Source organism: Silene latifolia, chromosome 9 (genome assembly GCF_048544455.1).
Source record: "Silene latifolia isolate original U9 population chromosome 9, ASM4854445v1, whole genome shotgun sequence".
NCBI classification, from domain to species: Eukaryota; Viridiplantae; Streptophyta; class Magnoliopsida; order Caryophyllales; family Caryophyllaceae; genus Silene; species Silene latifolia.
In genome coordinates, this window is record NC_133534.1 from 34218 (window position 1) to 61939 (window position 27722).

At 37.2% G+C, this 27722-nt stretch overlaps 1 protein-coding gene across 1 annotated transcript; it reads right to left on the reverse strand.

Moving 5' to 3' along the window:
- Positions 1-215: 215 nt before the first annotated feature.
- On the reverse strand, positions 216-3855 carry LOC141598544 (F-box protein SKIP23-like). The gene is made up of 5 exons (XM_074418212.1): positions 3471-3855; positions 1743-2668; positions 1067-1139; positions 753-968; positions 216-599 (listed from the first exon to the last, which is right to left on the reverse strand). The coding sequence occupies exons 1-5, from the start codon at positions 3747-3749 to the stop codon at positions 417-419; spliced, it is 1677 nt and encodes a 558-aa protein (XP_074274313.1). The 5' UTR covers positions 3750-3855; the 3' UTR covers positions 216-416.
- Positions 3856-27722: the final 23867 nt, after the last annotated feature.

Sequence of the window (27722 nt, forward strand, 5' to 3'; positions counted from 1 at the left end):
GGGGGTATGGATGACATTTTTTGTAAATATGGAGTGTGAATAAGGATAAAATGGTCATTTTCTTGGCCTAAAAAGGAAACATATAAAGTGGAGTTGAATGGACGAAAAAGGAATACAAGTAAAGTGGAGTTGAATAAAGGGAGTATTTTTAGTGATTTTCTTTGTCTTTGTGCCACAATAAAAGGACAACAAATAACTTGAACTGAGGATCAGTTTGGTAAGAAGACGAAACTTAAAGTGCTCGATAGTAAGACCAGAAATGCGTTTTCAATGTTTTTTCCTATTATATCTAACCTGATAAATAAATTTGCTTAGATACTTGAAAACTATGAATGAATAAATTATCCTTACCTAAACTCTGTAACTAATGTTTTCAGATACGGAGTACTATTGATATATCCTCCTCCTTATTCATGCTACCCATAAGTAAATGCATCATCTCTAGTTGACTTTTGAACTCTTTCCGAACGACGCAGAAGGTTAACCTTCTGCAATTTGGCTGTGGTTTCTTCAAGATGAAGAAGAATACCATTGAGCTTCATTTCCTCAGAGTAAATTGACCCTTGCCGCTCATTGCTTCCACGAGAAGACGATTCTGTCTGTAACAAAAAAAAAAACAATTAAGTTGTAACAGCAAATGCCTTTCACTTTGCTTAAGGTAAAACACATGGACTCGCAAGGTTGCAGTTTTAACACATCATTTTTGAACATCTTTTGCGATGTTTAGGTAAAACACATTTGAAGGAAGTTACCTGATCCTGAAAATTCACGGACGTGCAAGGTTGTTGGTTTGACACATCATTTTTCATCTTTATGCTCTCCAAATGTTGGTGAATTTCTTTGGCTTCGTTTAAGTAAACCCGCACTCTGTGTGCAGCATTCCAAATTTCATAAATGTCGTGTTTGTTAGCATCGTCATCCACAACTATAGCTTGCTCTAGGGGAGGAGGTTGCTTTTTGGACATGGCCTATAGATTGGACAATTATGATTAAAAATGGACAATTATGTTAGTATCGTCATCCACAACTAAAATGACGGGAAAAAGGAAGAGGAAAAAGCAAGAACCTTCAATCTCTTGGCAGGAGCATTCATCAGTAAATCAGCAAGTGCAGCATCAAGATCACTGATACGCTTAGAACTGAAAGAAATTTACTCGATATTTTAGAACATACTGATACTTGAATCAAAACTTTTTGTGGAAGCTATAGCTACTACACCAAGATGACAGACAAACCTTGGTGTTTGAAAGAATGTTTGGTGTAACATGTAAATCGACAGGAAAATATCTAAAAAAAAATAAACACGCCCTTCTTTTGGATGCATGCTGGCAAAAACTTACGTAAGACGGTCCATTAGGATGTGATAAAAAACCTCCAAAGCTTACCTTCCAAAATATCATTTGAATCCGGTTCAAAACTTAGCTCCAAAAGCTCAATACTGTAAATCTCTCATTCATACCCATTACCGTTAATAAAGTCAAGATTAATGTGCTAAACCATCTCTGAATCTGTAGGTTGTGAGATACAGTACAATTTATTTGAGGCATAAACAACATGCTAAGACTGCGTTAAGTTTTTTAGGCGTACTAATAAACATCATTCTTCTTTACTGTAGGATTTTTAACATGAAATCAAAAACATAGCTAAGCATCATCAAATTCATCAAAACTTAATACAAGGACTAACCATCATAGGGAGAGAGGATGTTACTATACAACATAGATGGTGTTTAGAATACTTACATGTCAATATCCCATAGCCAAGCTGGAGGCGGCCAAAGTACATTAGAATAGCCCGGATAAGACCCAATTGTACCACCATGACAAGGGTCCTCCATATGCCATACTCCAATCCGAAGATCCCCAAATCTTAAATTGCTAAAAAGCATAACATCGTCATCAACAACTCCTCCATCATGATCTTTGAAACTCTGTTCTAAGTAAGCAATGCTATTTTCTCTAAATGCACCACCTAACTTTTGAGGTGGAACGGAGAAGGAAAAGTCCAGTCCAAAGAAAAAAACCAGATCATGAATCCAACTAACTTCAACCCATTCATTAAAGTATTCATCTAGCTCGAAAACCCTAAACCTTACACTCTCCAGGTGAGCACCCTCTTTAACAACTAAATATAAAACCCCATTTGATTCTACTAGCCGCTTCCGCTTTGTACTAGTGGCACTAATTGAGGAAACAATCATTTTTGTCTTAGAAAATGAACGAAAATGCACATCATATACCCTTCCTAAACGATCAACACCCAATACTTTCCCTTTATGATAAACAATGTCGTCAATTCGAGCGTCTAACTCACGATAACCACCCATCGAATAGACATCTTCCCACTCACCAGCTTCCCATATAGGAAACCTCAACTTCGACGAACCCACTTGACCAGTATGAAAAAGGGTAATTGCGTATGATTCATCAGAGTTCAAAACCACTTTATGAACATACTCAGACCACATAGATGGCGGTTTATTAACCTCACTGTGAAAATTAAAATTATAAAACCGGGAAATCTCGTCAACATGAACGTTAGGAACATCAAGGCTCCTAGGAAAATTGAAGGGCATAGAGTAATAGCATTTCGTAAGAGGTTGCCGAATCATAAATTTACCAGGTGTTAACTGATCAACGAACATAAGCCAACGATTTGCGTCTTGTTCCTGTTACAAAATCAGTATATCAACCTAATTATTTCCTGTTAGAAAATCAGTATCAACCTTATAAGCCAACAATTTGCGTCATTTGTTAACCTATTCCATTTTCACCTACTCTGCCTCAATACGGATACTTTACTTTTCCGTCTTAATATTAAAACGGGTCAAACGTCATCCCACACGGGCATATAGGATAAATATACTCCCTCTGTGCCGGTTATTTGTTGTCCTTTTCCATATTAGGGTGTCTCAGTCATTTGTTGTCATTTCTATTTTAAGAATGAAGTTCATAAAGCAATTTGATCATTCACACTCAATTTGTTCCACTTGTCATTTAGTAATTGACTCATTCCTCTTACCTTGGTCATTGTACCAAAACCAAAGGACAACAATTGACCGGGATGGAGGAAAAACAAAGGACAACAATTGACCGGGATGGAGGGAGTATTACTTTTGCCTATGCCTTCCACTTTCGTCTTACTCATCCTAGTCAACCACATGGTATATTTGACCCGTCTTAAATGAGAATTTGCCTTCCAATTTTGGGTGTGTTACTCATTTGATCATCCACAACTTTTTGATCCACTTATCATCCGATTACAATATTTACAAATGATTCCCTCTTCTCTCCTTGGTTTTCGTACTAAAAGCAAGGGCAGGGTAAACAAATGATCGGGAAAATATTCACCCCTCTCCAATTATTTGTTTAACTTTAATTAAAATAAATAAAAACGTAAACAAATGATTACAAAGAATAAAAACGTAAACAAATGATTGAGAGTGAGGGAGTAATTAATAAAGTAAGTACCTGGCAACGAAGCGCAAAAACAGCAGTGACGGAGATGATGGGCAGTCCAAAATTTTGATTATAGAAGCGCCCATCAAATGAATAAGCAGGATAAGGGGCGGTGAGGGGTAAAATGCGTGAGAGATTGAAAGGGTAAGAAGGAGGGGAAGAAGAGTACCATGATTTGCAGATGGAGCGGAAAGTGAGTATATCAATGGGGTTTGAGGTTAAGAAATTGGCTATGATGGATAATAGTTCTTCTGGAAGGTCCTCCCATGGCGGATTACTTCTATTCTTCATGGAGAGATGGTGGTTATGCGCGCAACTTTGTTAACAAGAAGTATTAGTCTATTAGACCTATGAAAATTGATCCGACTCAAATAACCTAATTCGAGGATTTAATCTTGATCCGTCATCTGAATTGACCCAATTAATATGACTTGACTCTAGTGTTTTTTAGTTATATATATTTTCCATTATCCATAAAAAAATTGATATAATTCTGAACCCTAAATGACTGAGCCTAACCCGAGTTCGCTCAAACCCGAAAATGAACCAACCCGAACTCACCAGACCCTCCAACCAACCCAATTGCCTCATTTGTCAGGTGTGAAATAGGAGTTCTTATTTGGGCCATTTTAGATAACATTCATTCTGGATCCAACTATTTTAAACGGGTCATTGTGAGTATAGAATTAACTTAGGATTGAGTACAAGGTGATCTGTGGTTAAATCGAATTTTATTACAAGATTCGATTAAATATTAGTTTTGAAGGATTAATGTAAATTATATTACTAAATATAATTTCAAATTAGTTACTTTCGAACATTTTGGCTCACTGCAAATTACGTAGATCAAAATTTTCGGGTAAAGTGGTTTTGAATCAAGTACAAGCTCGAGTTAGTTAATCACCTTTTTCTTCAACAATTTGATAATCATAAAAATTAAATTGATTCACGTTTCTAACATGCAGCAAATCTGAAAATCAAACGAGAAATTGCACTTACCACATCCAAATGAGTTGATTTATATACATTATTTCTTCGTCAAACAAAAAATAATTTGAAGCTTTTCAATTTCCATCCACCTAAAAAGTTGTTTTCAGAGCATCACTCACATTATCTACTTTACACCATCAGCAAAAGAAGGTTGTCGACGTAATTTGGTGGTGATTTCTTCTAAATTAAGAAGCATGCCATTAAGCATCATCTCTATTGAGATATAAACATCATCGACCTCAGAGTTAACTGACCCTTCTCGCTATTTCGTGCCACCGGAAGAAGAGGCTCCTCCCGCAACAAGTAAACAATAAGATGTAATAGAAAGCGCAAACGTCTATCAATGATATTGTGGTTTAGTTTAAGTAAACGCGTTTGAAGAATTTTACCTGATTCTGAAAATTTATAGACTGGCAAGGTGGTTGTTTTGACACAGCATTTTCCAACTTCATACTCTCTAAACGTTGTTGAATATCTTTGGCTTCGTTTATGTAAACATGCACAATGTGAGCTACACTCCATATACATTACACTGAACATTCCCGTCTTTGAAAAACACACAACTTGTTACGGTGAACTACTCCATATTATAGACGTGTACCGTACTAAATAGTTTATCATATTTGAAAAATCAATTCTTTTTTCATAGTGTACTTGGTGATTTCAAAAGGGAATTTAGTGTATAAAAGTCTCAAGATCGAGAAACGGTTAACAATGGCAACACAGTGAAAACTTATCAAATTTGTTCATGACTGAGAGCCAAATTTGTTCGATCAAAATTTCATTCCGAGAACTAAGGTAAATCAAAACTTGAAAATGACTGAACATATGTTAACGAAATAAAACACGCCCTTCTTTTGGACGTAGGTTGCCAAAAACTTAGGTAAGATGGTCCAAGAGAACTAATCCATAGATTGTAAGATAGTTCAAGCTAACAAGGCTACTTGAACATCATTTTTCTTCACTAGAGGAACTTGAACATCACATAAAGGAAACATCTAAGGATTTATGAGTGAAGTACAACAAAAGTATACATCATCCACTTCTTCGAAACATTTCATCAAAACTTAATACATAACTAAAGACGATGGTGTTCCGAAAACTTTACATCTCAACAGACCGCAGCCAAGTCAGAGGAGGTCGGAGTACATTTGAATAGACAGATATTCTAGTTTGTATTTAATGCTACAAATTGCTTAAATCTTTAATTTTTTTTCTTTTTAAATAACAAATAATAGTGTGACATGTTAAATTTGGAATAATGTAAATGTGATGCCTTTTTTTCTTCTTTTCTTTATTGTTTTTTTCCTGATAATAAATGATTTTGTGTGATGTGGAGGTAGGTTGGGTAAATAATCTAAAATGTTGATGTGACATTAAGATAGGAGGTTAGTTTGTCTTTTTATAATTATATATAGATGTCCGCGTGATGGAGTATATAGTTTTCTTTTTCTCTTTTTCTTTTTTAGTAATCTGGTAAAATTTAGTTTCATTTCATGTAAATCATCGTATTTATCAATAATTTTGTGTTATTATTGTAGATATATAACTAATTGTTTATGGTAGTTACATTTCATTTTTCAATTCGTAAGGTGTAATATGATCATGCGTAATCGGACAAAAATCAGTTTCTATTAATGATAATCGTCATATTTTTATCGTAGCTATATAGATAATTATAGTTGCAACTACCTTTGATCTCATGCCTATTGAGGATTATGAATCTCAGGTTGGTGGGTGCTTGAAGTTTCGATTTTGTTACATTTGTCACAATATATTTATTTACATTTATCACAATTACCACAGTTTACTTATTTTTTGCCACAGTTTATTAGTATTTTGTCACAACTCATAAATATGCAAGTTCTTGTTTGTATAATGATCACTAGTTTAGATCCCGCGCAATAAATTCGCGGTATACTCATTTACTTATAATAATTTATAAGTAAAAATTGAAGTTTGAAGACAAAACATGATTAAAAGAAAATAATAATAAACGTCATTTACATGTATCATTTTCCTCCATAATGCACTCTCCGTCATCATACACTCTTCAATTCCATGGAATCTCGTGTCATTTCAATCACCTTAATCCAAGCTTTTTTTGGTCTTCCTCTACACATATCAACCTTTTTTGTTTCCCACGTTTTGACTGTTGATTGTTTTCCCCTTCCTCTAAGGACACAAAATCCAATCCATCTCCTCTAATCAAATTCAATAACTGCATTTTTCACCATCAACTATACTACATTAATTATGTAGCCGCTAACCACACCGATACCAAAATCGGTGCAGTAAGAGAGCGTATATGACATATATCACTTGCCTAATAGTATACCGGAACTAATATTGAAAAAAAGCTAAAATCATACTACTGGAAATCAGTATACCTAACTGCTATACTAATTAACACAACTAACAAAAAGCGAACAAATGCAATCAAAATCGCGATGACAGTAAATGCAGCAATTATCATCAACATTGAGCTAACAAAAAAAATATCGAACAAACGCAATCAAAATCAAGGCGAATTGAATTAGGAGTATACCTAAGTTGAGAGCGAATTGAATTAGGAGTATACCTGATTTTGAATTTGAGGATGAGACGAAATGACGCGTTGAGTAATCTAAAAATGTAAAACCCTAAGTTGAGAGCGAATTGAATTATGCATTTTTTATTGATGAATTTGTTGTGGAAAGACTAGAGGGAGAAATATTATAGAGAGAGAAAGTCTGACTACGCGAATGAATAATGATCATAAGCTACTGAATACAAACAGTGAAATTTGTTATTTTCCCGCCAAAACTCACTGTCCATTTGTTGGCATGTAACATTGAGGCGGTTTAGATTATTCTATGATTATTTTACGAGTGTTATATTATAGAGAGAGAAAGTCTGACTACGCGAAATAAAAACAAAATCAAATAACGAAATATAAACAAATCAATGAATTAAATATACAATCACCGCAACTTATCGCCGCAATTTCTATGAATCTCAAGCTCAACAATAATTAGCGAAATAAAAACAAAATCAAACGAAAAATAAACAAATCAATGAATTAAATATACAATCACCGCAACTTATCACCGCAATTTCTATGAATCTCAAGCTCAACAATAATTAGCGAAATAAAAACAAAATCTAACGAAAAATCAAACAAATCAATGAACAACAACTAGAAAGAAATATACCTGATTATGTCGTCACTATGAACACCAATAGCTATGTCGAAACCCTAAGTTGCGGAAAGACTAGAGAGAGAAAGATTGAAGAGAGAGAAAATCAATGATGATCAGAATGACTGGTTATTTTCTCGCCAAAACAAATATAATTTCTCAAGAGATTTATGAAATGGTGGTCGAAACCCTAATTTCTCAAATCGGGTTCAGGTCAAGCCAAAGTCTTAAGTTTGGGTGTTGATCGGGTATGGGTCGGGCTGGTCATTCATGCCGAGTCAGCTTTGTCAAGGCTATTGTCTACCTGTGAGTCCGTGACTCAATATATAGATACAATGAGGCGGATGATTCGATAACGAATTAGCTCCTAACTAAGACCAATTTGACATTCATATTATTTTTTAAACTTAAAATTAAAATAAATACACCTATAAATTATTTTAATATGAAATTATATCTTTAAAATCAATCAATCAATCAATACATATATATAAAGCAGGAACTTTTCAGGCGATATTAGAGAGTTCAACTTTTTAAGAAATCCTATCAAGAGTAGATTTCGAAAAAAAAAATTGATAAATTAAATAAAAAATTAAATAAACTGAAATCCTAACAAGAGTAGATTTCGAAAAAAACTATTAAATAAAAAATTTAATAAATAAAAATATCCTAACAAAAGTAGATTTCTTAATATTGAAAACAAATTTTATTAAAACTATCCTAATATAAGTTGATCAAATATATGTTAATAAAATTATTCTAATATAAGTAGATTAAAATGATCAAATAAATAATGGACATTTGTAATAGTTCAAGTTATCATTTTTATTTTTGCCCCACTTATGGTATCATACATTTGTAGTTTGTATTCTAGCATTAAAATAAATTTAAGGAGCTCGTGGATAAATAATGAATTTATTTGATTAAAGTGTAATGTTAATATGATGTAATGTAATCTTACGTAGTTACACGGAGTATAAACTACGATTCCATCAAAATATAGTCACTAAATAATCATTGGAGTGTGTGTATATAAATCGTAAATGTCTTCATATACATTCAAGTGATCAATGCATATAAAATAATACACCGATCTATATATGTTACTATTTTTGTTTCATCAATTTACTCTCTATAAGAATGTAGAGATCATTAGGTGGAGAAATGAAAGAATTAAATTAGAATTTGGCAACTTGGACAACTCAAGGCTTTTTGTAACAATGGAGCAACTCATAGTATTATTCATATGATGAATTGCTGGTCATTTCTAAACTATGAATTGAGCAAAGTATTATCAAATTCTCTTGGAGCAAAGTAAAAGCATTATCAAATTCTCTTGTATGAATTGAATCAAAATGGATTCTATCGATTTTCTTCCTTTGCAATTCTCTTTCACTAGTCTACATTCTATTCCCGAATGATTTAACGGTTACAATTTTAAGTAGTGAATTATGACGTGAGAGTAAAATAGTATATTAAATGAATTTAACTGAGAAAATAGATTTTTACATTTCTTTAATGAAATCGTGAGGATTTACCGAAACTAAATTCCTAATAAGAGGTTTATTCAGATTATTGACTTATTAATTGAGTCAATAGGTAAAAGTGACTTGTGTTACGTATATAGCAGTCTTATTTGACTTTTATCGGTTTAATTCAAGGATACATCCAGGGGCGGATCCAGAGGTCCGCTATATGGGCTATAGCCCGAGTTGTTCTGTCAAATAAAAGTTAGTATGCTTATATTACAGGTATAGGCATGGAGTCCAGCGGTTAAGAAGCTACCTAATCAAATAAGTAAAATGAAGTAAGAAATTATAATTGCATTTTTGTTAGAGTATATCATTTACATATGTACATTTTGACGGTGTTATAATGGTCAATGTTTGAATATAAAAAAGGTATTGCGACTAAAAACGGTTTTTAGTCAATGTCGCTAAAATTACCTTTAAATAATTTAGCCCTAGATACTTTTGATTTCTGGTTCCGCCCCTGGATACATCCCATATGAATAACATATTAGCAATATAGAAATCGTGGTAAATGTTTCTCTTCCCTTATGTATAATGTATGTATTAGGAGTAAGAGTAACACTATTTCTTGTCTAAAACTGTTTTATATTAGATGACTCTCATAAGTCATACCCTATTAAAACATATATGAAAATAAAAGGACGTTGTGAAAGGTTCTAAGTTAAGACAGTTTTAAACAAGAACAACCGTAAGAGTAAATCTCTCTTGTCAACTATGTATTGCTAGGGAATAGAAATCATGATACACGTTTGATGGGGACATTAGGCTTTGCTTTAATTTAGCATACACTAATCTCATCATTAAATTTTAATTATTGAAATTGAGCTTAGAAGCTAACGAAACTCAAATCAAGAATACAGTACTATAGAGGATGTTCTTTCCAAGCTGTATGCATGTTAAGGATCGGATGTTCCCTTTGTCTTAATTACATACTCCCATCAAACTTAATCTATTCATATTTAAATATTCCACTCACATGGAATAAATAAGATGAGAATAAAAAAAACACAAATTCCCTTTTCTTATTGCTAACCCCTTTCTTAGTTTAATTTCCTTTTCAGATGTAAAAATAAAGTCCGACTATCCGAGTCGGGTAGGTACTTTGTAAGGAAACTTTCTTTACTGCTGTCAAAAAAAAAAAAAAAAAAAAAAAATAATTGTGACGGATCAAATAAACCATTTGTGATTTCCTAGGCACTCTTAGTTTCCCAAGTGAGTTATACTTAGACCCATCACAAGCTTGTCACTAATATACTCATCATAAGGAAGACATATTGTAAAAATAACTACTCCCTACGTTCCAGTCATTTATTGTCGAGACATATTGTAAAAATAAACTACTCCCTACGTCCCGGTCATTTGTTATTTTTTTTTTCTTTTTTTAGGTGTCTCAGTCATTTGTTATCATTTCTATTTCAGAATGCTTTAAAAGGTTTCAATGACTAAGACTCCGTTTGGTAAAACTAGCTGAAAAGCCACCTGAAACCTGAAAAGGTAACTGAAAAGGTAGCTGAAAATTATGACCTGAAAAGGTACCTGATTTTTATTAAAACTGTTTGGAAGACTAGCTGAAAAGGTAGCTGATATTTGGTCAAATGACGTAAAAGGACATGGTTTATTATTGTTATAATTTATGTTTTTATTATTATTGTGTTATTGTCGTTGGCATTGTTAGTAATTAGAAGAAAATGCAATTTTTTTCACTATAATTGCACAATTCTTCAACATGTTTCAAAATGACGGAAACAATAAATTAAAGTATCACGATAACGTAAAAAAAAAAATATATCAAACAGTATATCAAAAAAATGTATTTTATGTATACGAAGTAAGTTTTCTATTAAACCATACATAAAAATAGTTAATTAAATTGCACCCTAAATTAAAGTATTGATATTATCACGGACGCTTTTCATTTCCGTAAAAACTATTTAATTGGGTTTATTTGAGATCATAATATAAAAAAGAATAATATTGGAGTAATATATAAAAAGTTGAAGGGTAAAAAAGGTAAGCAAAATACAATCAGGTACCTGAAATCCCAAATGCTACCCTAGGTAGCATTTCATTTCAGGTACCTTTTTTGTTATAAAATGCTACTTGCCAAACGCGTTCAAGAAAATAAGCTACCTGAAATTTTTGTGAAAAAAGTTACTTCGATAATAAAAAAAGGTACCTAAAATGCGCTACCAAACAGAGCCTAAGGCTCTGTTTGGCAAAACTACCTGAAAAGGTAGCTGAAAACTGAAAAGCTAACTGAAACCTGAAAAGGTAAACTGATAAGATAGCTGAAAATTAGGAGCTGATAAGGTAACTGACTATATAAAAATATGTTTGGCAAACTAGCTGAAAAGGTAACTGATTTTGGTAAAATGACGTAAAAAGATATGAAAATTATTTAATATTATAGAATAAAGGGGTACAAAATGGAAAATAAGTCATTTCAAGTACCTGATTTATCAAATGCTACCCGAGGTAGCATTTCATTTCAGGTACCTTATTTGACCAAATAAGCTACTTGCCAAACACTTGCAAAAAAATCAGGTAGCTGAAATTTTGGTTAAATAAGCTACTTTGGTCAAATAAGCTACCTGAAGTGTCGTGTCAAATGGAGTCTAAATGTTTAGAAGGAGTCTAAGCTCTGTTTGGTAGCACATTTCAGGTACCTTTTTTCATCGAAGTAGTTTTTTTCACAAAAATTTCAGGTAGCTTATTTTCTTGAACGCGTTTGGCAAGTAGCATTTTATAGCAAAAAAGGTACTTGAAATGAAATGCTACCCAGGGTAGCATTTGGGATTTCAGGTACCTGATTGTATTTTGCTTACCTTTTTTACCCTTCAACTTTTTATATATTACTCCAATATTATTATTTTTTATATTATGATCTCAAATAAACCCAATTAAATAGTTTTTACGGAAATGAAAAGCGTCCGTGATAATATCAATACTTTAATTTAGGGTGCAATTTAATTAACTATTTTTATGTATGGTTTAATAGAAAACTTACTTCGTATACATAAAATACATTTTTTTGATATACTGTTTGATATTTTTTTTTTTACGTTATCGTGATACTTTAATTATTGTTTCCGTCATTTTGAAACATGTTGAAGACTTGTGCAATTATAGTGAAAAAAATTGCATTTTTTTCTAAGTACTAACAATGCCAACAACAATACCACAATAATAATAATAAAAACATAAATGATAACAATAATAAGCCATGTCCTTTTACGTCATTTGACCAAATATCAGCTACCTTTTCAGCTAGTCTTCCAAACAGTTTTAATAAAAATCAGGTACCTTTTCAGGTCATAATTTTCAGCTAACTTTTCAGTTACCTTTTCAGGTTTCAGCTATCTTTTCAGGTTTCAGGTAGCTTTTCAGCTAGTTTTACCAAACGGAACCTAAATGTTTGGGGATAATCCTCACTAGGCCATTCCAAAGTGAAAGCTAATCTCTGTTTTAAAAAAAAAAAATAATAAAAAAAATATATCTGGTACCCAATTTTTAAAATCTGGGCCCCACATTTTTAGCAAAGCTGATATTTCCCGCTACTCCGCTAGACATGATTCACGAGTTGAAGGGTAACATGATATTTTTAGTGATTTACTTGGTCTTTGTGCCAAAATAGAAGAACAACGAATGACTGGGATGGAGCCCGTACCGAGGATCAGTTTGGTAAGAAGACGAAACTTAAAGTGCTCGTTAACTCCAAAAGATGGTAAAACTAGAAATGCGTTTTCAATGTTTTTTTTCTAATGGTCTAACCTGATAAATAGATTTGCTTAGATACTTGAAAACTATCAATGAATAAATTATCCTTACCTAAACTCTGTAACTAAAGTTTTTAGATACTATTGATATATCCTCTTATTCATGCTACCTATAAGTAAATGCATCATCTCTAGTTGACTTGTGAACTCTTTTCGAACGACGCAGAAGCTTAACCTTCTGCAATTTGGCTGTGGTTTCTTCAAGATGAAGAAGGATACCATTGAGCTTCATTTCCTCAGAGTAAACTGACCCTTGCCGCTCATTGCTTCCACAAGTGTCGTTCGCTTTGCTTAGGTAAAACACATGGACTCGCAAGGTTGCAGTTTTAACACATCATTCGCAATGTTTAGGTAAAACACATTTGAAGGAAATTACCTGATCCTGAAAATTCACGGACGCGCAAGGTTGTTGGTTTGACACATCATTTTTCATCTTCATGCACTCTAAATGTTGGTGAATTTCTTTGGCTTCGTTTAAGTAAACCCGCACTCTGTGTGCAGCATTCCAAATTTCATAAATGTCGTATTTGTTAGCATCGTCATCCACAACTATAGCTTGCTCTAGGGGAGGAGGTTGCTTTTTGGACATGGCTTATACATGCCGTGTTTGTTAGCATCGTCATAAATGTCGTGTTTTTTAGCACCGTTTCGATTTTGTTACATTTGTCACAATATATTTGATGTGGCTAAAGTCGTATTACCAAATCAAAGTAAAACTATCTCAGGACTAACAAGAATAGCTAGTGATAAGACAAGTATCGAATCCACAGGGAGGCGGTAAAAGCTAAGTCTAAGGGTATTTAAGCTGTCTAGAAGTAACCAATTTCGGGGGGTTTTGTTTTGAGTTGATTCTAACAAACTAAATGCAATGTAATTAAAGGATGAAAAACAATATTATTAAAAGTCTAGGAATTAGGTTCACTAGGTCAATCAGCCGGGGATTATCAATCAATTACTAAATCTATCAAGTTGTTTAAGGTCACAAGATCGGTCGACTCCATTATGCCCTTTAGATCGATTCTAACATGCGGTCGCTATGATTAGACACTCTCTATTTGATTATCGCAGCCTATATCAATTCTAACCCGGTCGGCGATAGGATCGATTCGCTATACTAATTAATAATTCAGGCCTCAAGTGATTAACTAGAAGAATTACAACAATCAAACAACAACTTTAATGATTAGGGATGTCAGTGGGGCGGGTTTTAGCGGGTCTCGCCCCGCACCCGCCCCACATGGGGCGGGCGCGGGTAATGATTTGACGGGTCATGGGGCGGGGATGGGTCTCAAAAGTATCATTCGTCGCGGGTCGTGGGGCGGGGATGGGTATCACATGAAACCCGCCCCATACCCACCCCGCCCCATACCCACCCCGCCCCACACCCACCCCGCCCGCCCCGCTCCGCTTATACCCGCGTCACTCATCTCCAAATCTCCAACCCACCTATAATAAGTAGTAGTAATTATACTATAATAATAAAAAAAATTATAACAAGAGGATAAAAAGCCCAAACCAATGATACTTGGTAAGAATGCTAACGGAGCTTTAGATGATTTGAGGGAACAATGAGTGAAGCTCTGTTAATTTGATCAAGCAGCTTTGTTTACTTTGGACATGCGTTTCATTGTTTGTAAAACTCTTTCATGGTTTGAAAAACTTGTCTACTAGTTAATTGAATGTATATTTTGCGAAAACTTATTTGTATAAGTAGTACGACTAGTATATTTTAGATTTATATTTTTAAAAATTGTTTATGAGGAGATAGGTAATTTGGCGGGTCAACGGGTCCCCGCGGGGCGGGGACGGGTTTGAAAAGTTCAACCCGCCGCGGGTCGCGGGGCGGGTGTGGGTACGCATTATAGACTCGCGGGGCGGGTGCGGGTTACCCCTCCTCCGCACCCACCCCGCCCCATTGACATCCCTATTAATGATATTAATAGCAATTAATTGATTTTCCCTTCTTAATTAACCTAGATCCCCTTCATCCTAGATGAGGGGATTAGCTACTCATAACTACGATATCAACAACAAACATGATTAAGGATGAAAACATAATTGCAAGATGAAAACAACAATTGAAGAACATAAAACAATGATTTAATTAAAGAGGAAAGATTAGTACCATACAAAAGGAAGATTAGGGTTCTTAAGAGAGTTTTCCAGCAATACTTAGCAAAACATAACGTAAGTTTACAATAAAACCCGAGTCTTTAATTTATAACAAAAGATTAATGTTTTAGGAAATTCCTAAATAAACCCGCGAGAGGGATCCTCGATCGAGTCGCAAGTGACTCGATCGAGGATACTGCTCGATCGAGTCGTGTGACTCGATCGAGGAACTTGCTTCACAGGTTCTTTCTTCTCTTCTTTCACTTCTAGTCTTCGTGATTCCTCGTTTCCCGTGCCATGCTTCGTGTACTCTACCGTGCCGTCTCCGCTATGCTAATCTCAAACTTGATCACACTCATATTGAGTCATTTCGCATCAAAACACAAAATAGCGGCGATTTCGACAGTTCATTGAAATAAAGCATATAAATGATATAATAGGCACGAAACGGTATGAAATATGATGTAAAGGGAGCTATAAAAGTATATATGAAAGTGATACATCAAACTCCCCAAACCAAACCTTTGCTTGTCCTCAAGCAAAGCAATCGACAAAACAAAGGACAACAAACATATGGTGAATGAATAACTCGAGAGCAAATGTCTAGGCACATACAAGACTCAAATTGCTCATATCTATAACAAAGTAATGACCGAAGTTGTGCTAATAAAACAAATTCAAAAGCACGGGTAATAGACTATCGCAGCTCTTACTCAAGATGTGACATGATACCGAGACTCAACCAAATACCTTTCAACCTTGCAAGACCATTTTGTCGGATTCTCGCGGTTTCACTCATGCACTCATAATGGGTGAGATAAATGTAAGATAGAAAGAAGTAAGACTCTCACTCAACTTATGAGATATGCATGCAATCTAATGTGATAAGAGATTCTCCAACTAATACGCATTCACGAAACAGACCAAGTACATGTATCAAGGGCAGAATGGTGGTAAAGTGGCATGGGTATAGAAGTGGCTTGTGCAAAAGCACGTATGGATATGTGAGGCTCAGACGGTAGCCGCAGCTCTAAACCAATAGCCAAATCTAATAAATAAAACAAACATCCAACTAGAGAAATAATCTCAACTTTGACAACATATGAGAGAAATGAGGAAGCTCTCCAAATGTGCATTAGACTCCAGAAATTACCACACACGACCTCCTAAAATAAATCAATGAAGCAAACATTATTCATCTTTTCTTTTTTTTTTCTTCTTTTTTCGAAGCCTCTTTTTTTTTCTTTTTTTCTCTTTTTTTTCTTTTTTCTTTTTTTTTTTCTTTTCTTTCTTTCGAGACTTTCATTTTTTTTCTAGCTGCTTCATAATACTTCTTCAACATGAGAGGTCACACAACTGTTACAAAAAGAATAGCTACTACCCACATGACAATAAAAGTCCCAACCCAACCAAAGTAGCTATAACAATAAGGCTCAAACAACTGCGACTGTCCCGAAAAGGGTAGGCAAATTCTAGAATGTAGCTAAGAAATAGGATATAAAATGGCTACATGGTTCAAACGGGCTAACAAAACTGGGTGATGTAAGGCTTATTTGAACGATAAGAACCGCCTATCCACATGTACTTAATCAAATGAACGCGCAAAAGCTAAGAAACTAATGTCACACTTATGCAGTTTGATATTACATATACCACAAGGAGACCACACTCATTAGCCTAAATAACAATGAGACCGGTTTATTAATGTTCCCGGCCTAGGAAGCTCTAAAGACCTCAGAAATTTAAGTGGTTTACCAACAAAATAAAGTCAAGTCTACTCGGCATAAGGTATATTGTGACGGTCAAGACTTGAGTAAAGAGCTTTGGTCATCATAGCTAACAGGTCAAAACAATGTACATGAACAGCTAAATGAGACTCAAATGCAAAGACAAAGCAAATTATCATCATTGCTATACAATTCACCAAGACTCGACTCAAAATAAACAAAAATGAATAAAAGACATGTTTTTGGATTTTATAATTTTTCAATTTTTTTGAATTTTTGATTTTTTCACACAACAACAAATAAAGGCACACAACAGAAATAAACACACTCCCCCAAACCTAAATGTCACAGTGTCCTCATTGTGACGCCTACAGCATAGCAGTCACACAGAAATCCAGCAACCTATGGGACACGACTAACAAAGGGAAGAGGGGAAAAAGGAAATGCAATAAAAACAAAAAGAAAGATAATACCAGCTGTAATGTAGTAGCCTCCCCCAAACCAGCTGGAAAGAGAGGGATATAGTGACCAGCTGTCACTACTGGGCTTCAGAAGCATCATCAAAACCATCAATATCAGCATATAAAGACATAAGCTCAGGATCAGGAACGGCGCTGCGGCCACGGCCTCTACCACGAGTGGGTCTCCGAACACGGCCTCGACCACGAGTGCCTCCAGGAGCAGCAGCAGTGGAAGTAGAAGCAGCAAACTGGCCGAATGGGCCTCTCTGGGAACAAGGGATGCCGGTGTCCTCCGCGAAAACAAAGAAGAGGGCCGAGAGGGTGGACTGGAGTGTAGAAGGGACGGCCTAATGCACCAAACTCGGTGCTAAACTGTCCAAACTCTGTAGGAGTCACTCCGTAAAGATGAAACACACGGCTATCGTCACCAGGAGTAGTGTAGTAAGAAGGTGACACACCGCCATACTGTCCCCCAGAAGCTAAAGTCATAGCCTCCATCTGTTCCCACATCCTCCTCTCCGTCAAAGCAGTGTTGATGCCAGTATGCATCCTCACTTCCCGTTCAACGACGGGATCAAAATGGTAACCGGGAGCATAGCCTGAAGTGGGATAGGTCAAGGAGGTGGAGGAGGAGCGGGCCGGGTAGGAACCTGGCAAATGGGTAGTAGGTGCACGACGTCTCCGGCGTCCGCCGGTGGTAGTAGTAGTACTAGACCCAGGAAAAGTAATCAAAAGATCCTCGAATCGGATAAGTAACGGGTGGTGGCCGCACCACGCCCGTACTCTCCTCGAGGGGGTCAACAAAGCAGTAAACAAACGCGGCGCAAGGAAGAAGCATGTATGACTCACCGCGGACCCTCCAGTAATGGTCCGTCCCGTTCTTAATATCAATATAAGAAATGTCGTAGCGAAGGTGGTCATCATCAACAAGTGGCTCATAGTCAGCCATGGGCTCATATGGGTCATCACCCTCAAAGTCACAAACAGCCCTAGCAATTTTGGTGACAAGAGCACCACAGTCAAGGTTCCCGTACCGCCCAATCGCCCTATCAAATGCTGAGCAGACAAGAGCAGGGGGAGAGAATTGGAATGTCTCCTCCCTAAAAGGATTCAAGTAACTAGCAAGTATTAAGACCTCAATAGTGGAGGTCTTGCTCTTATCAGTCCGACCAAACAGCAAATAACTCAGATATCTCAAAAACATACGAAGGCAAACGTGTTGGACATCTAACAAAGCCATGGCACTAACGTCCGCATCCATATAACCAGTAAACAATGGAAAATAACGAACGGCAGACAACCCACCAACACCATACAAGTCCCCTTCAGTATGCTTATCCAACTCCAAGATTTCAGAAATACGGCCAAAGGTTAAAGACCGTTCAACATTAAGCAAACGAAATCTGATTAGGTGATCACTGGGGAAATAAGTATAAGAGCTCAGAAATTCAAGAGTTAGGGCAGGGTAAGATAACTCGTGGAGCGTGAAAAGACCCTGCAACCCGATTTCATTAAACATCCCAAACATAATGTCGTCTATCTTCAAAGTGCGCAAAATTTTCCTATCAACACATCGAGTGGCACTCATAGACTTGGATAACAGATACACAAACCTGTCCTTCTGCACTTTGTCACGAAACTCAATAAATGGATAATCGTCTAAGGAAGACAAAGCATCCTCTGAAGACACAACCTCCTCAGGAATTACTTCGGGTTGTTGAACCGGTGCTCTCCTTTCTCTAGTCCGCTTATTTCCTTGCCTGGAAGTCGACATTATCTACATAAGAGCAAGTAGAAAATTAAACTCCAACAATGTCAGAAAAAACAATCCCGGTTTTGGCATTCATGGGTCCGAAAAATCAATTTTTAAGACTCCAAATGACAATGAAAGCATCCAAAAACTTAGGGGAACAGGAGTATGTATCAAATATTAAAGATTCCAAGCAATAGAATACAATTCTAACCAATTTAATGCAAAATTTCTACCCGGATTTTGAAGAACCCTAATTCCCAAATTAGCAAATTAGGCATGAATTTCAACAAGTAAGGGGCTAGAAAGCAGGGAAATAGCAATTGTATACTAGCAAGGGAAGATTTAATACAATAAACTCAAGATTTAAGCATGAAAAATCAGAATTTTCGAGACAAGTGAAGACCAAAACGTGACTTACCTGAGCAATTTAAGCAATAGAATGGAGAAAATAAGCACAAGAGAATGATTCAATCAAGTAATAAGCAAGAAAGCACAAAGTTTAAGTGAGATTTGATGATGATTGATGAAGAATCAAGAGAGAAAGAGTGATAGAGGAGGAAGTATGCAGAAATTGGTCTCAAATAGAAGAAGGAAAGTGAAAGAAAGTAGAGTAATTGGAGCATAAAACCGGCTGAAGAAAAACGCGGAACCCGGTCTGTTTTGGATCCTCGATCGAGTCGCATGTGACTCGGTCGAGGAACCAATTTCAAAAATACCCAACTCTCGTTTTAAACTTTTCTAAATTCAGCACAGGTTCCTCGATCGAGTCGCCATTAACTCGATCGAGCCGATAGGTTCCTCGATCGAGTCGCCATTGACTCGATCGAGGAAGTAAGCTTGGGCTCCTTTCTTCGTTCTTTGTTACTCATAGCTTCAAATCCCGTCAAAATTCCTGCAAAAGACACTTGAAGGCATATCAAGTACCCTCTCCTCGCCTCTCAAAGTTCAAAGAAACATAAAAACAAAAGCAATACGCGAATTTAAATCCTAATTACAAACTAATGATTTACAAAATCCGAGCTGCCTCTCGGTAGCGCTGGTTTTTGCGGTCCCGCACGACCGTAATTCTTCATCAGTGAGAAGAATCAATGGGTAAGAGGTCAAGAGCCTCTATTACCCCCACGAAAGCACCTTCATAATAAGTCTTTAAGCGTTGCCCATTCACTTTGAAGGTCTTTCCTGTGTCAGAATGCAGTGTAACTGACCCAAATTTGTTCACATCAGTGACAGTGAACGGTCCAGACCATCTACTCTTCAATTTACCTGGAAACAAGCGCAAACGAGAGTTAAACAAGAGAACTTTCTCACCAACATGAAATTCTCTTTGCAAGATATGCTTGTCATGCCACTTCTTCGTTCGCTCCTTGTAAACTTGAGCACTATCATAGGCATGCAGTCGAAATTCATCTAGCTCATTCAACTGCATCAGTCGTTTCTCACCCGCCAGTGAGGGATCCATATTCAGCTCTTTAATGGCCCACATAGCCCGATACTCAAGCTCCACAGGTAAATGACAGGACTTGCCATAGACAAGTCGGTAAGGTGAGGTTCCAATCGGCGTTTTGAAAGCAGTACGGTAAGCCCACAAAGTATCATCGAGCTTCCGACTCCAATCCTTTCTATTCTTGCTTACCACCTTTTCCAAGATCTGTTTCAGCTCTCTGTTGGAAACTTCTACTTGTCCACTGGTTTGAGGATGATAGGCCAGTCCTCTTCGGTGTGTAACGCCATATTTCTTCATGAGAGAATTGAGATGACGCTCATTGAAATGCGTGCCTCCATCACTAATCACTGCGCGAGGCACTCCAAACCGTGGAAAGATAGTCTTCTGAAACAGCTTAACAACAGATTTAGCATCACAAGTGGGGGTGGCAATTGCCTCCACCCATTTAGAAACATAATCGACAGCTACTAATATGTATTGGTTCCCAAAAGATGTAGGGAACGGCCCTTGGTAATCAATGCCCCAAACATCAAAAATCTCTACTTCGGAGATTCCAGTTTGAGGCATCTCATGCCTTTGCGAGATATTGCCAGTTCTTTGACAAGCATCACAAGAACGGACAAAGTTAGTAGCATCCTTAAGGATAGTAGGCCAATAAAAACCCGATTGCATTACCTTAGCAAATGTCCTAGAAGGACCATGATGACCACCATATGAAGAAGAGTGACAGTGAGAAAGGATGGCACGTACCTCACCCTCTGGGATACATCGTCTGTATATACCATCGGCACACTCTCGGAATAGATAGGGATCGTCCCAGAAGTACCTCTTCACATCATGCATGAACCTCTTCTTCTGCTGATAAGATAAGTCAAGAGGAGGTGTACCTCCTACCAAATAATTGGCATAATCTGCAAACCATGGGGTATTTGCAGCTACAGCTAGAAGATGGTCGTCTGGAAAAGAATCATCGATGGGCAAAATCTCTCTTCCCGAGAATCTCAATCGGACAGATGATCTCGCAACAACATTTTTCAAAGACTGGACTTATCACGGATTTCCAAATCAAATTCTTGCAATAATAAAATCCATCTAATAAGTCTAGGTTTAGCCTCTTGTTTGGTTAAAAGATATTTTAAAGCTGCATGGTCAGTGTGAACAATAACTTTAGAACCAACAAGATAAGCTCTAAATTTGTCTAAAGAATAGACAACTGCAAGAAGCTCCTTCTCTGTAGTAGCATAGTTGATTTGGGCATCATCGAGAGTCTTGCTTGCATAGTAAATGGCATGTAAAACCTTGTCCTTTCGCTGTCCCAAAACAGCTCCAACTGCATAGTCACTGGCATCGCACATAATCTCAAAAGGAAGGCTCCAATCCGGAGATCGGATAATAGGAGCTGAGATAAGTGCTTGTTTAATCCTGTCAAAGGCTTGAATACACTTGTCAGTAAACACAAAAGGAGCATCTTTATGAAGAAGCTGAGTTAGAGGTTGAGCAATTTTAGAAAAATCCTTTATAAAGCGGCGATAGAAACCTGCATGACCAAGAAAACTACGCACACTTTTAACATTAACCGGGTACGGGAGTTGCTCAATTACCTCAACCTTAGCTCTATCCACTTGAATGCCCTTACCTGACACCAAATGACCGAGTACCACCCCTTCAGTAACCATGAAGTGGCACTTCTCCCAGTTGAGAACAAGGTTGCTCTCCTCCACAAATAACGCAAAACTTTAGTCAAGTTTCTCAAGCAAATATCAAAATCAGTACCATACACACTGAAATCATCCATAAAGACCTCCATGATAGACTCTATGTAATCAGAAAATATGGCCATCATACAACGCTTAAAGGTAGCAGGAGCGTTACATAAACCAAAGGGCATCCTCCTATAAGCAAATACACCATATGAACAAGTGAAAGTGGTCTTTTCCCCGATCCTCGGGATGAATGGGTATCCAAAGAAACCGGAGTAGCCATCTAGGTAACAGAAATAACTATGACATGCTAATCTCTCTAACATTTGGTCAATGTAAGGAAGTGGGAAGTGGTCCTTTTTAGTGGCCGTGTTCAACTTCCTATAGTCAATGCACATCCTCCATCCTGTGACAAGTCTAGTAGCAATCAATTCATTTTTATCATTCTTCACTACTTTGTAGTACCTCCCTTCTTAGGTACAACTTGGACAGATCGACCCATTTAGAATCGAAAATAGAGAAAATAATACCAAAGATCAAGTAATTTCTGTACCTCTTTTCTTACCACCTCCTGCATTGGAGGATTTAGTCGTCTCTGACCTTGTGCACTAGGCTTGTGGCCTTCTTCCAAATGAATTCTATGCATACAAAAATCAGGACTAATACCTTTGAGATCGTCAATGCTATACCCAATTGCCTTTTTATGAGTTCTCAAAACAGTCAACAAAGCAGATAGTTGACCTTCGATTAGGTTAGCGTTGACAATCACCGGTTCATTTCACAAATCATCAAGAAATTCATATTTGAGATGAGAGGGAAGAGGTTTTAATTCAGGTTTCTTTACCTCGGTTACCTTAGGTGTGACACCCAAACTATATACCTTCTGATGGGGGCATTCCTCTCCAGTTAGAAGCTTCTCAATTCGATGAACTGACTCCATGAACCCGTCTCGATCACCGGGATCGAAACCAGGGCAATCTCCGGAGGATCCTCTGTCAAAACACATAGGAAGACACTCATCAATAGTAAAATCAACAATATCTATACTATGACAAGTCTCTTCTATCATGGGGTTTTTCAATGCTTTTTCTAAGTTGAAAATAATCGTATCATCCCCCACAGCTAAGGTCAATCTCCCTTGCCTAACATCTATAACCGCCCCCGCAGTATGTAAGAACGGTCTGCCCAAGATGATAGGGATTTGGTTGTCTTCACCATGTCCATGACAACAAAATCAACGGGATATAAAATTTCCCAATTCGAACGGAACATCCTCTAACACCCCCAAAGGGTGCTTAACGATTCTATCGGCCATCCGCAATGTCATATTAGTAATCACAACGGACCCATATTTAATTTCTTACAAACAGAACACGGCATAACGTTGACGCTAGCTCCTAAATCGCAAAGAGCTTTACTAATAAATAAATGACCAATGTGACAAGGGATAGAAAAACTTCCTGGATCCTTCAATTTAGGTGGTGAGTTAATTGGCAACATGGCACTGCACTTTTGAGTATAAGCAATAGTTTCCACCGCGTCAAAGGATCTCTTCCTTGTCAAAATCTCCTTCATGAACTTTGCATAAGCCGGCACTTGAGTAATCAATTCAGTAAAAGGAACACTTACCTGTAGATTCTTCACGACCTCCATAAACTTACCGAACTGCTTGTCCAGCTTGGATTTTTGTTGTCGGTGAGGAAAAGGTAGAGAAATAGTTATGGGCTCGGCTTGCTTCTCCTTAGGAACAACTTTTGAAACACCATCGGCTGGCAATACTGGATCCTCGATCGAGTCAGGGGTGACTCGATCGAGCTGGGTGGATCCTCGATCGAGTCGCCTGTGACTCGGTCGAGGAACCTTGGCAGGTTCAGCTTTTTCGTCTTTTTTACTTTTATCGTCAGCTCGTGTTTCAACTTCGTCAGGCTCTTTCTCATCATCACTAAGCTCCAAATTACCCAATCCCTTGGGATGCATATAAGGGGCCTCATCAACAGTAATGGGCACTTCATTCTCAAGACTTTGCAGGTCGGGATTCGTATAAGAAGTACCACTCCTCAGCTGAATAACATTAGCTTGCTCATGAGCTTGCTTACCTTGAGGAGGAAGACCTCCGGCCTGTTTTGATGGGTTTTGAAGTGCCATCTGAGCCACCTGATTATCTAGCATCTTGTTATGGGCAATTAGCTCAGAAATTTGAGCCGTCTGCTTCTGCTGCATCGTCAAAGTTTGTTGCAAAAGGTTTCGCAACTCAGCCATGTCATTATTTGGAGCTTGTTGAGGAACTTGTTGAGGAGTTTGCTGAGGAGGCTGTTGATATTGATTGTTAAACTGCTGGCCTCCTTGATTTGGCCTTTGATATCCCCCTTGTTGTTGATTACCGCGATTGTTGGGAGGGATATAAGGATTCTTTTCATTTGTGGATGACTGCGGATTTTTTGCACATTCTGGCTAGACCATTGAAGGAAAGGGTGTTCCTTCGTTCTTTCATTGTAAAAATTAGAGAAAGGTGTACCTTGTGCACCTTGTCTGTAAGCCTGAAAGGCAGCAACCTGCTCAAATGTGCTCATACAATCAGCTGCACCGTGACCATCCAAACCGCATCTAGCACAAGTCTCCTCTACTTGCTGACTCATAGCATGAACTCTCTCTTTGCTACCCAATGATTGGGTAGTCTTTATCTCAGCAATCTGAGCTGAAATAGTCTCCAGCTGTGCCGCCAGGGCACTATCAACTCCGGTACCTCGCGTGCTTCCCCTGGGATTTCCATACCTGGCGGTATGGGTAGCAATCTGATCAATCAACTTCCACGCGTCACCATCATTGGTGTTATCTTGAAACCTCCCATTTGCAGATGAGTCCAAAAGAGCACGATGATCGTCAAACAACCCGTTGTAAAACTGGTTGCAAAGGAACCACTTTTGGAAACCGTGATGGGGAACTGATCGAACTAAACGCTTGAAGCGAGTCCAAGCTTCATTCAAATCTTCAGTAGGTCCTTGCTTGAAACTAGTAATTTGATTCCTCAAGGCATTAGTCTTCTGAGGCGGGAAGTACCTCTTGTAGAAAGCAAGGGCCAAGGAATTCCAACAGAACTCCTTCAAAGATCCATATCCATATCTCTCAACCACTCAGACTCCATCTTTCGGAGAGAAAGGAAAAAGAACTTGCTTCACTGATCTTGTGTCACTCCACTGTTAATGGGATAGAACAAAGCAGAAAGTGACAAATTTCTCCATGTGAGTTGCGGGGTCCTCAAGAATGTCCCTCCAAACATGTTTCGTTCCACCAAATTGATGTATGATGGCCGAATCTCGAATGTTCCATTGGTAGTAGTGGGCACTTGAATCCTTGTGGAATAGAAGCCAAGGTTGGCTCGAGTGACCGCTAAGGTAGGCATGATGGGGGCTTTAGGACTTTCAGTGATAACTGGAATTTCAGGAATAGGAATATCAGGAATAGGAATTTCTTCCTCCTCCTCTTCGTAAGACCGACCGGCTGACTCTGTGGAGCTCGCCGTTTCGACGTCAAGTATACTCAAGTCTTCTACTTGACCCACTTCTTGATTAAATTTCCGTCTGTAGCGAAAAGTACGTTCAGGCTCAGGATTAAAAGGGATAATCTCGGACCTGTTAGACCTGGGCATAAACGGAACTAACAAGAGAGTGTAAGAACGGTCTCAAGGAACTGGGTTCCCTCAGACAAAAAGACAAAATAAACACAAAAAGACTAAACAATTGTTGCCTCCCCGGCAACGACGCCAAATTTGATGTGGCTAAAGTCGTATTACCAAATCAAAGTAAAACTATATCAGGACTAACAAGAATAGCTAGTGATAAGACAGGTATCGAATCCACAGGGAGGCGGTAAAAGCTAAGTCTAAGGGTATTTAAGCTGTCTAGAAGTAACCAATTTCGGGGGGTTTTGTTTTGAGTTGATTCTAACAAACTAAATGCAATGTAATTAAAGGATGAAAAACAATATTATTAAAAGTCTAGGAATTAGGTTCACTAGGTCAATCAGTCGGGGATTATCAATCAATTACTAAATCTATCAAGTTGTTTAAGGTCACAAGATCGGTCGACTCCATTATGCCCTTTAGATCGATTCTAACATGCGGTCGCTATGATTAGACACTCTCTATTTGATTATCGCAGCCTATATCAATTCTAACCCGGTCGGCGATAGGATCGATTCGCTATACTAATTAATAATTCAGGCCTCAAGTGATTAACTAGAAGAATTACAACAATCAAACAACAACTTTAATGATATTAATAGCAATTAATTGATTTTCCCTTCTTAATTAACCTAGATCCCCTTCATCCTAGATGAGGGGATTAGCTACTCATAACTACGATATCAACAACAAACATGATTAAGGATGAAAACATAATTGCAAGATAAAAACAACAATTGAAGAACATAAAACAATGATTTAATTAAAGAGGAAAGATTAGTACCATACAAAAGGAAGATTAGGGTTCTTAAGAGAGTTTTCCAGCAATACTTAGCAAAACATAACGTAAGTTTACAATAAAACCCGAGTCTTTAATTTATAACAAAAGATTAATGTTTTAGGAAATTACGGAAATAAACCCGCCAGAGAGGATCCTCGATCGAGTCGCAAGTGACTCGATCGAGGATACCGCTGATCGAGTCGTGAGTGACTCGATCGAGGAACTTGCTTCACAGGTTCTTTCTTCTCTTCTTTCACTTCTAGTCTTCGTGATTCCTCGTTTCCCGTGCCATGCTTCGTGTACTCTACCGTGCCGTCTCCGCTATGCTAATCTCAGCTTGATCACACTCATATTGAGTCATTTCTGCATCAAAACACAAAATAGCGGCAGTATCGACAGTTCATTGAAATAAAGCATATAAATGATATAATAGGCACGAAACGGTATGAAATATGATGTAAAGGGAGCTATAAAAGTATATATGAAAGTGATACATCAATATTTATTTACATTTATCACAATTACCACATTTTACTTATTTTTTTGCCACAGTTTATTAGTATTTTGTCACAACTCATAGCTATGCAAGTTCTTGTTTGTGTAATGATCAATACTTTAGATCCCGCGCAATGAATGCGCGGTATACTCATTTCCAGTAGTTGCACATTGATTATCAATGTATTTGTTCGCTCAATTCCAGTATTTGATTGCATTGTAGTTTTTTCCGTTAGTCTTTGTTGTCAAGATTCATGAGTTTAGATTGCATGATAGTCTTTGTTGTTAAGATTCATGATTTTCAGGAATTTAGACTGCCTTGATTGATAATAACTGGACTTTAACAAAAAATCATTAAATTGTCTGCGAAAATTAGTTGATTCAATCTACTACATTTGCGAAAATTTTCATTATAAGGACTAAGATAAAAGGAGATGACTATTAATCCATTAAGTTGTTTTTGCACATCAAAATTGAATCAACCATTCTTTATGAAACGAATGCTCTTCGTTACCATATTTGTCTCTCCTTGACAGTACCTCTAGTTTATCCCTGTAAACTGGGTCATCTTTTATGTTTCAAATGACACTATAAAGATGCAAAACACTGCACTAATGATAATTGCAAGTTAGACA

Coding starts and splice junctions, on each gene's coding strand:
- LOC141598544 (XM_074418212.1), bottom strand. CDS start 3,749: ATGAAGAATAGAAGTAATCCGCCATGGGAGGACCTTCCAGAAGAACTA. Junction 2,669..3,470: donor TTTTTGCGCTTCGTTGCCAG/GTACTTACTTTA, acceptor ATTTTGTAACAG/GAACAAGACGCAAATCGTTG. Junction 600..752: donor CCGTGAATTTTCAGGATCAG/GTAACTTCCTTC, acceptor TTTTTGTTACAG/ACAGAATCGTCTTCTCGTGG.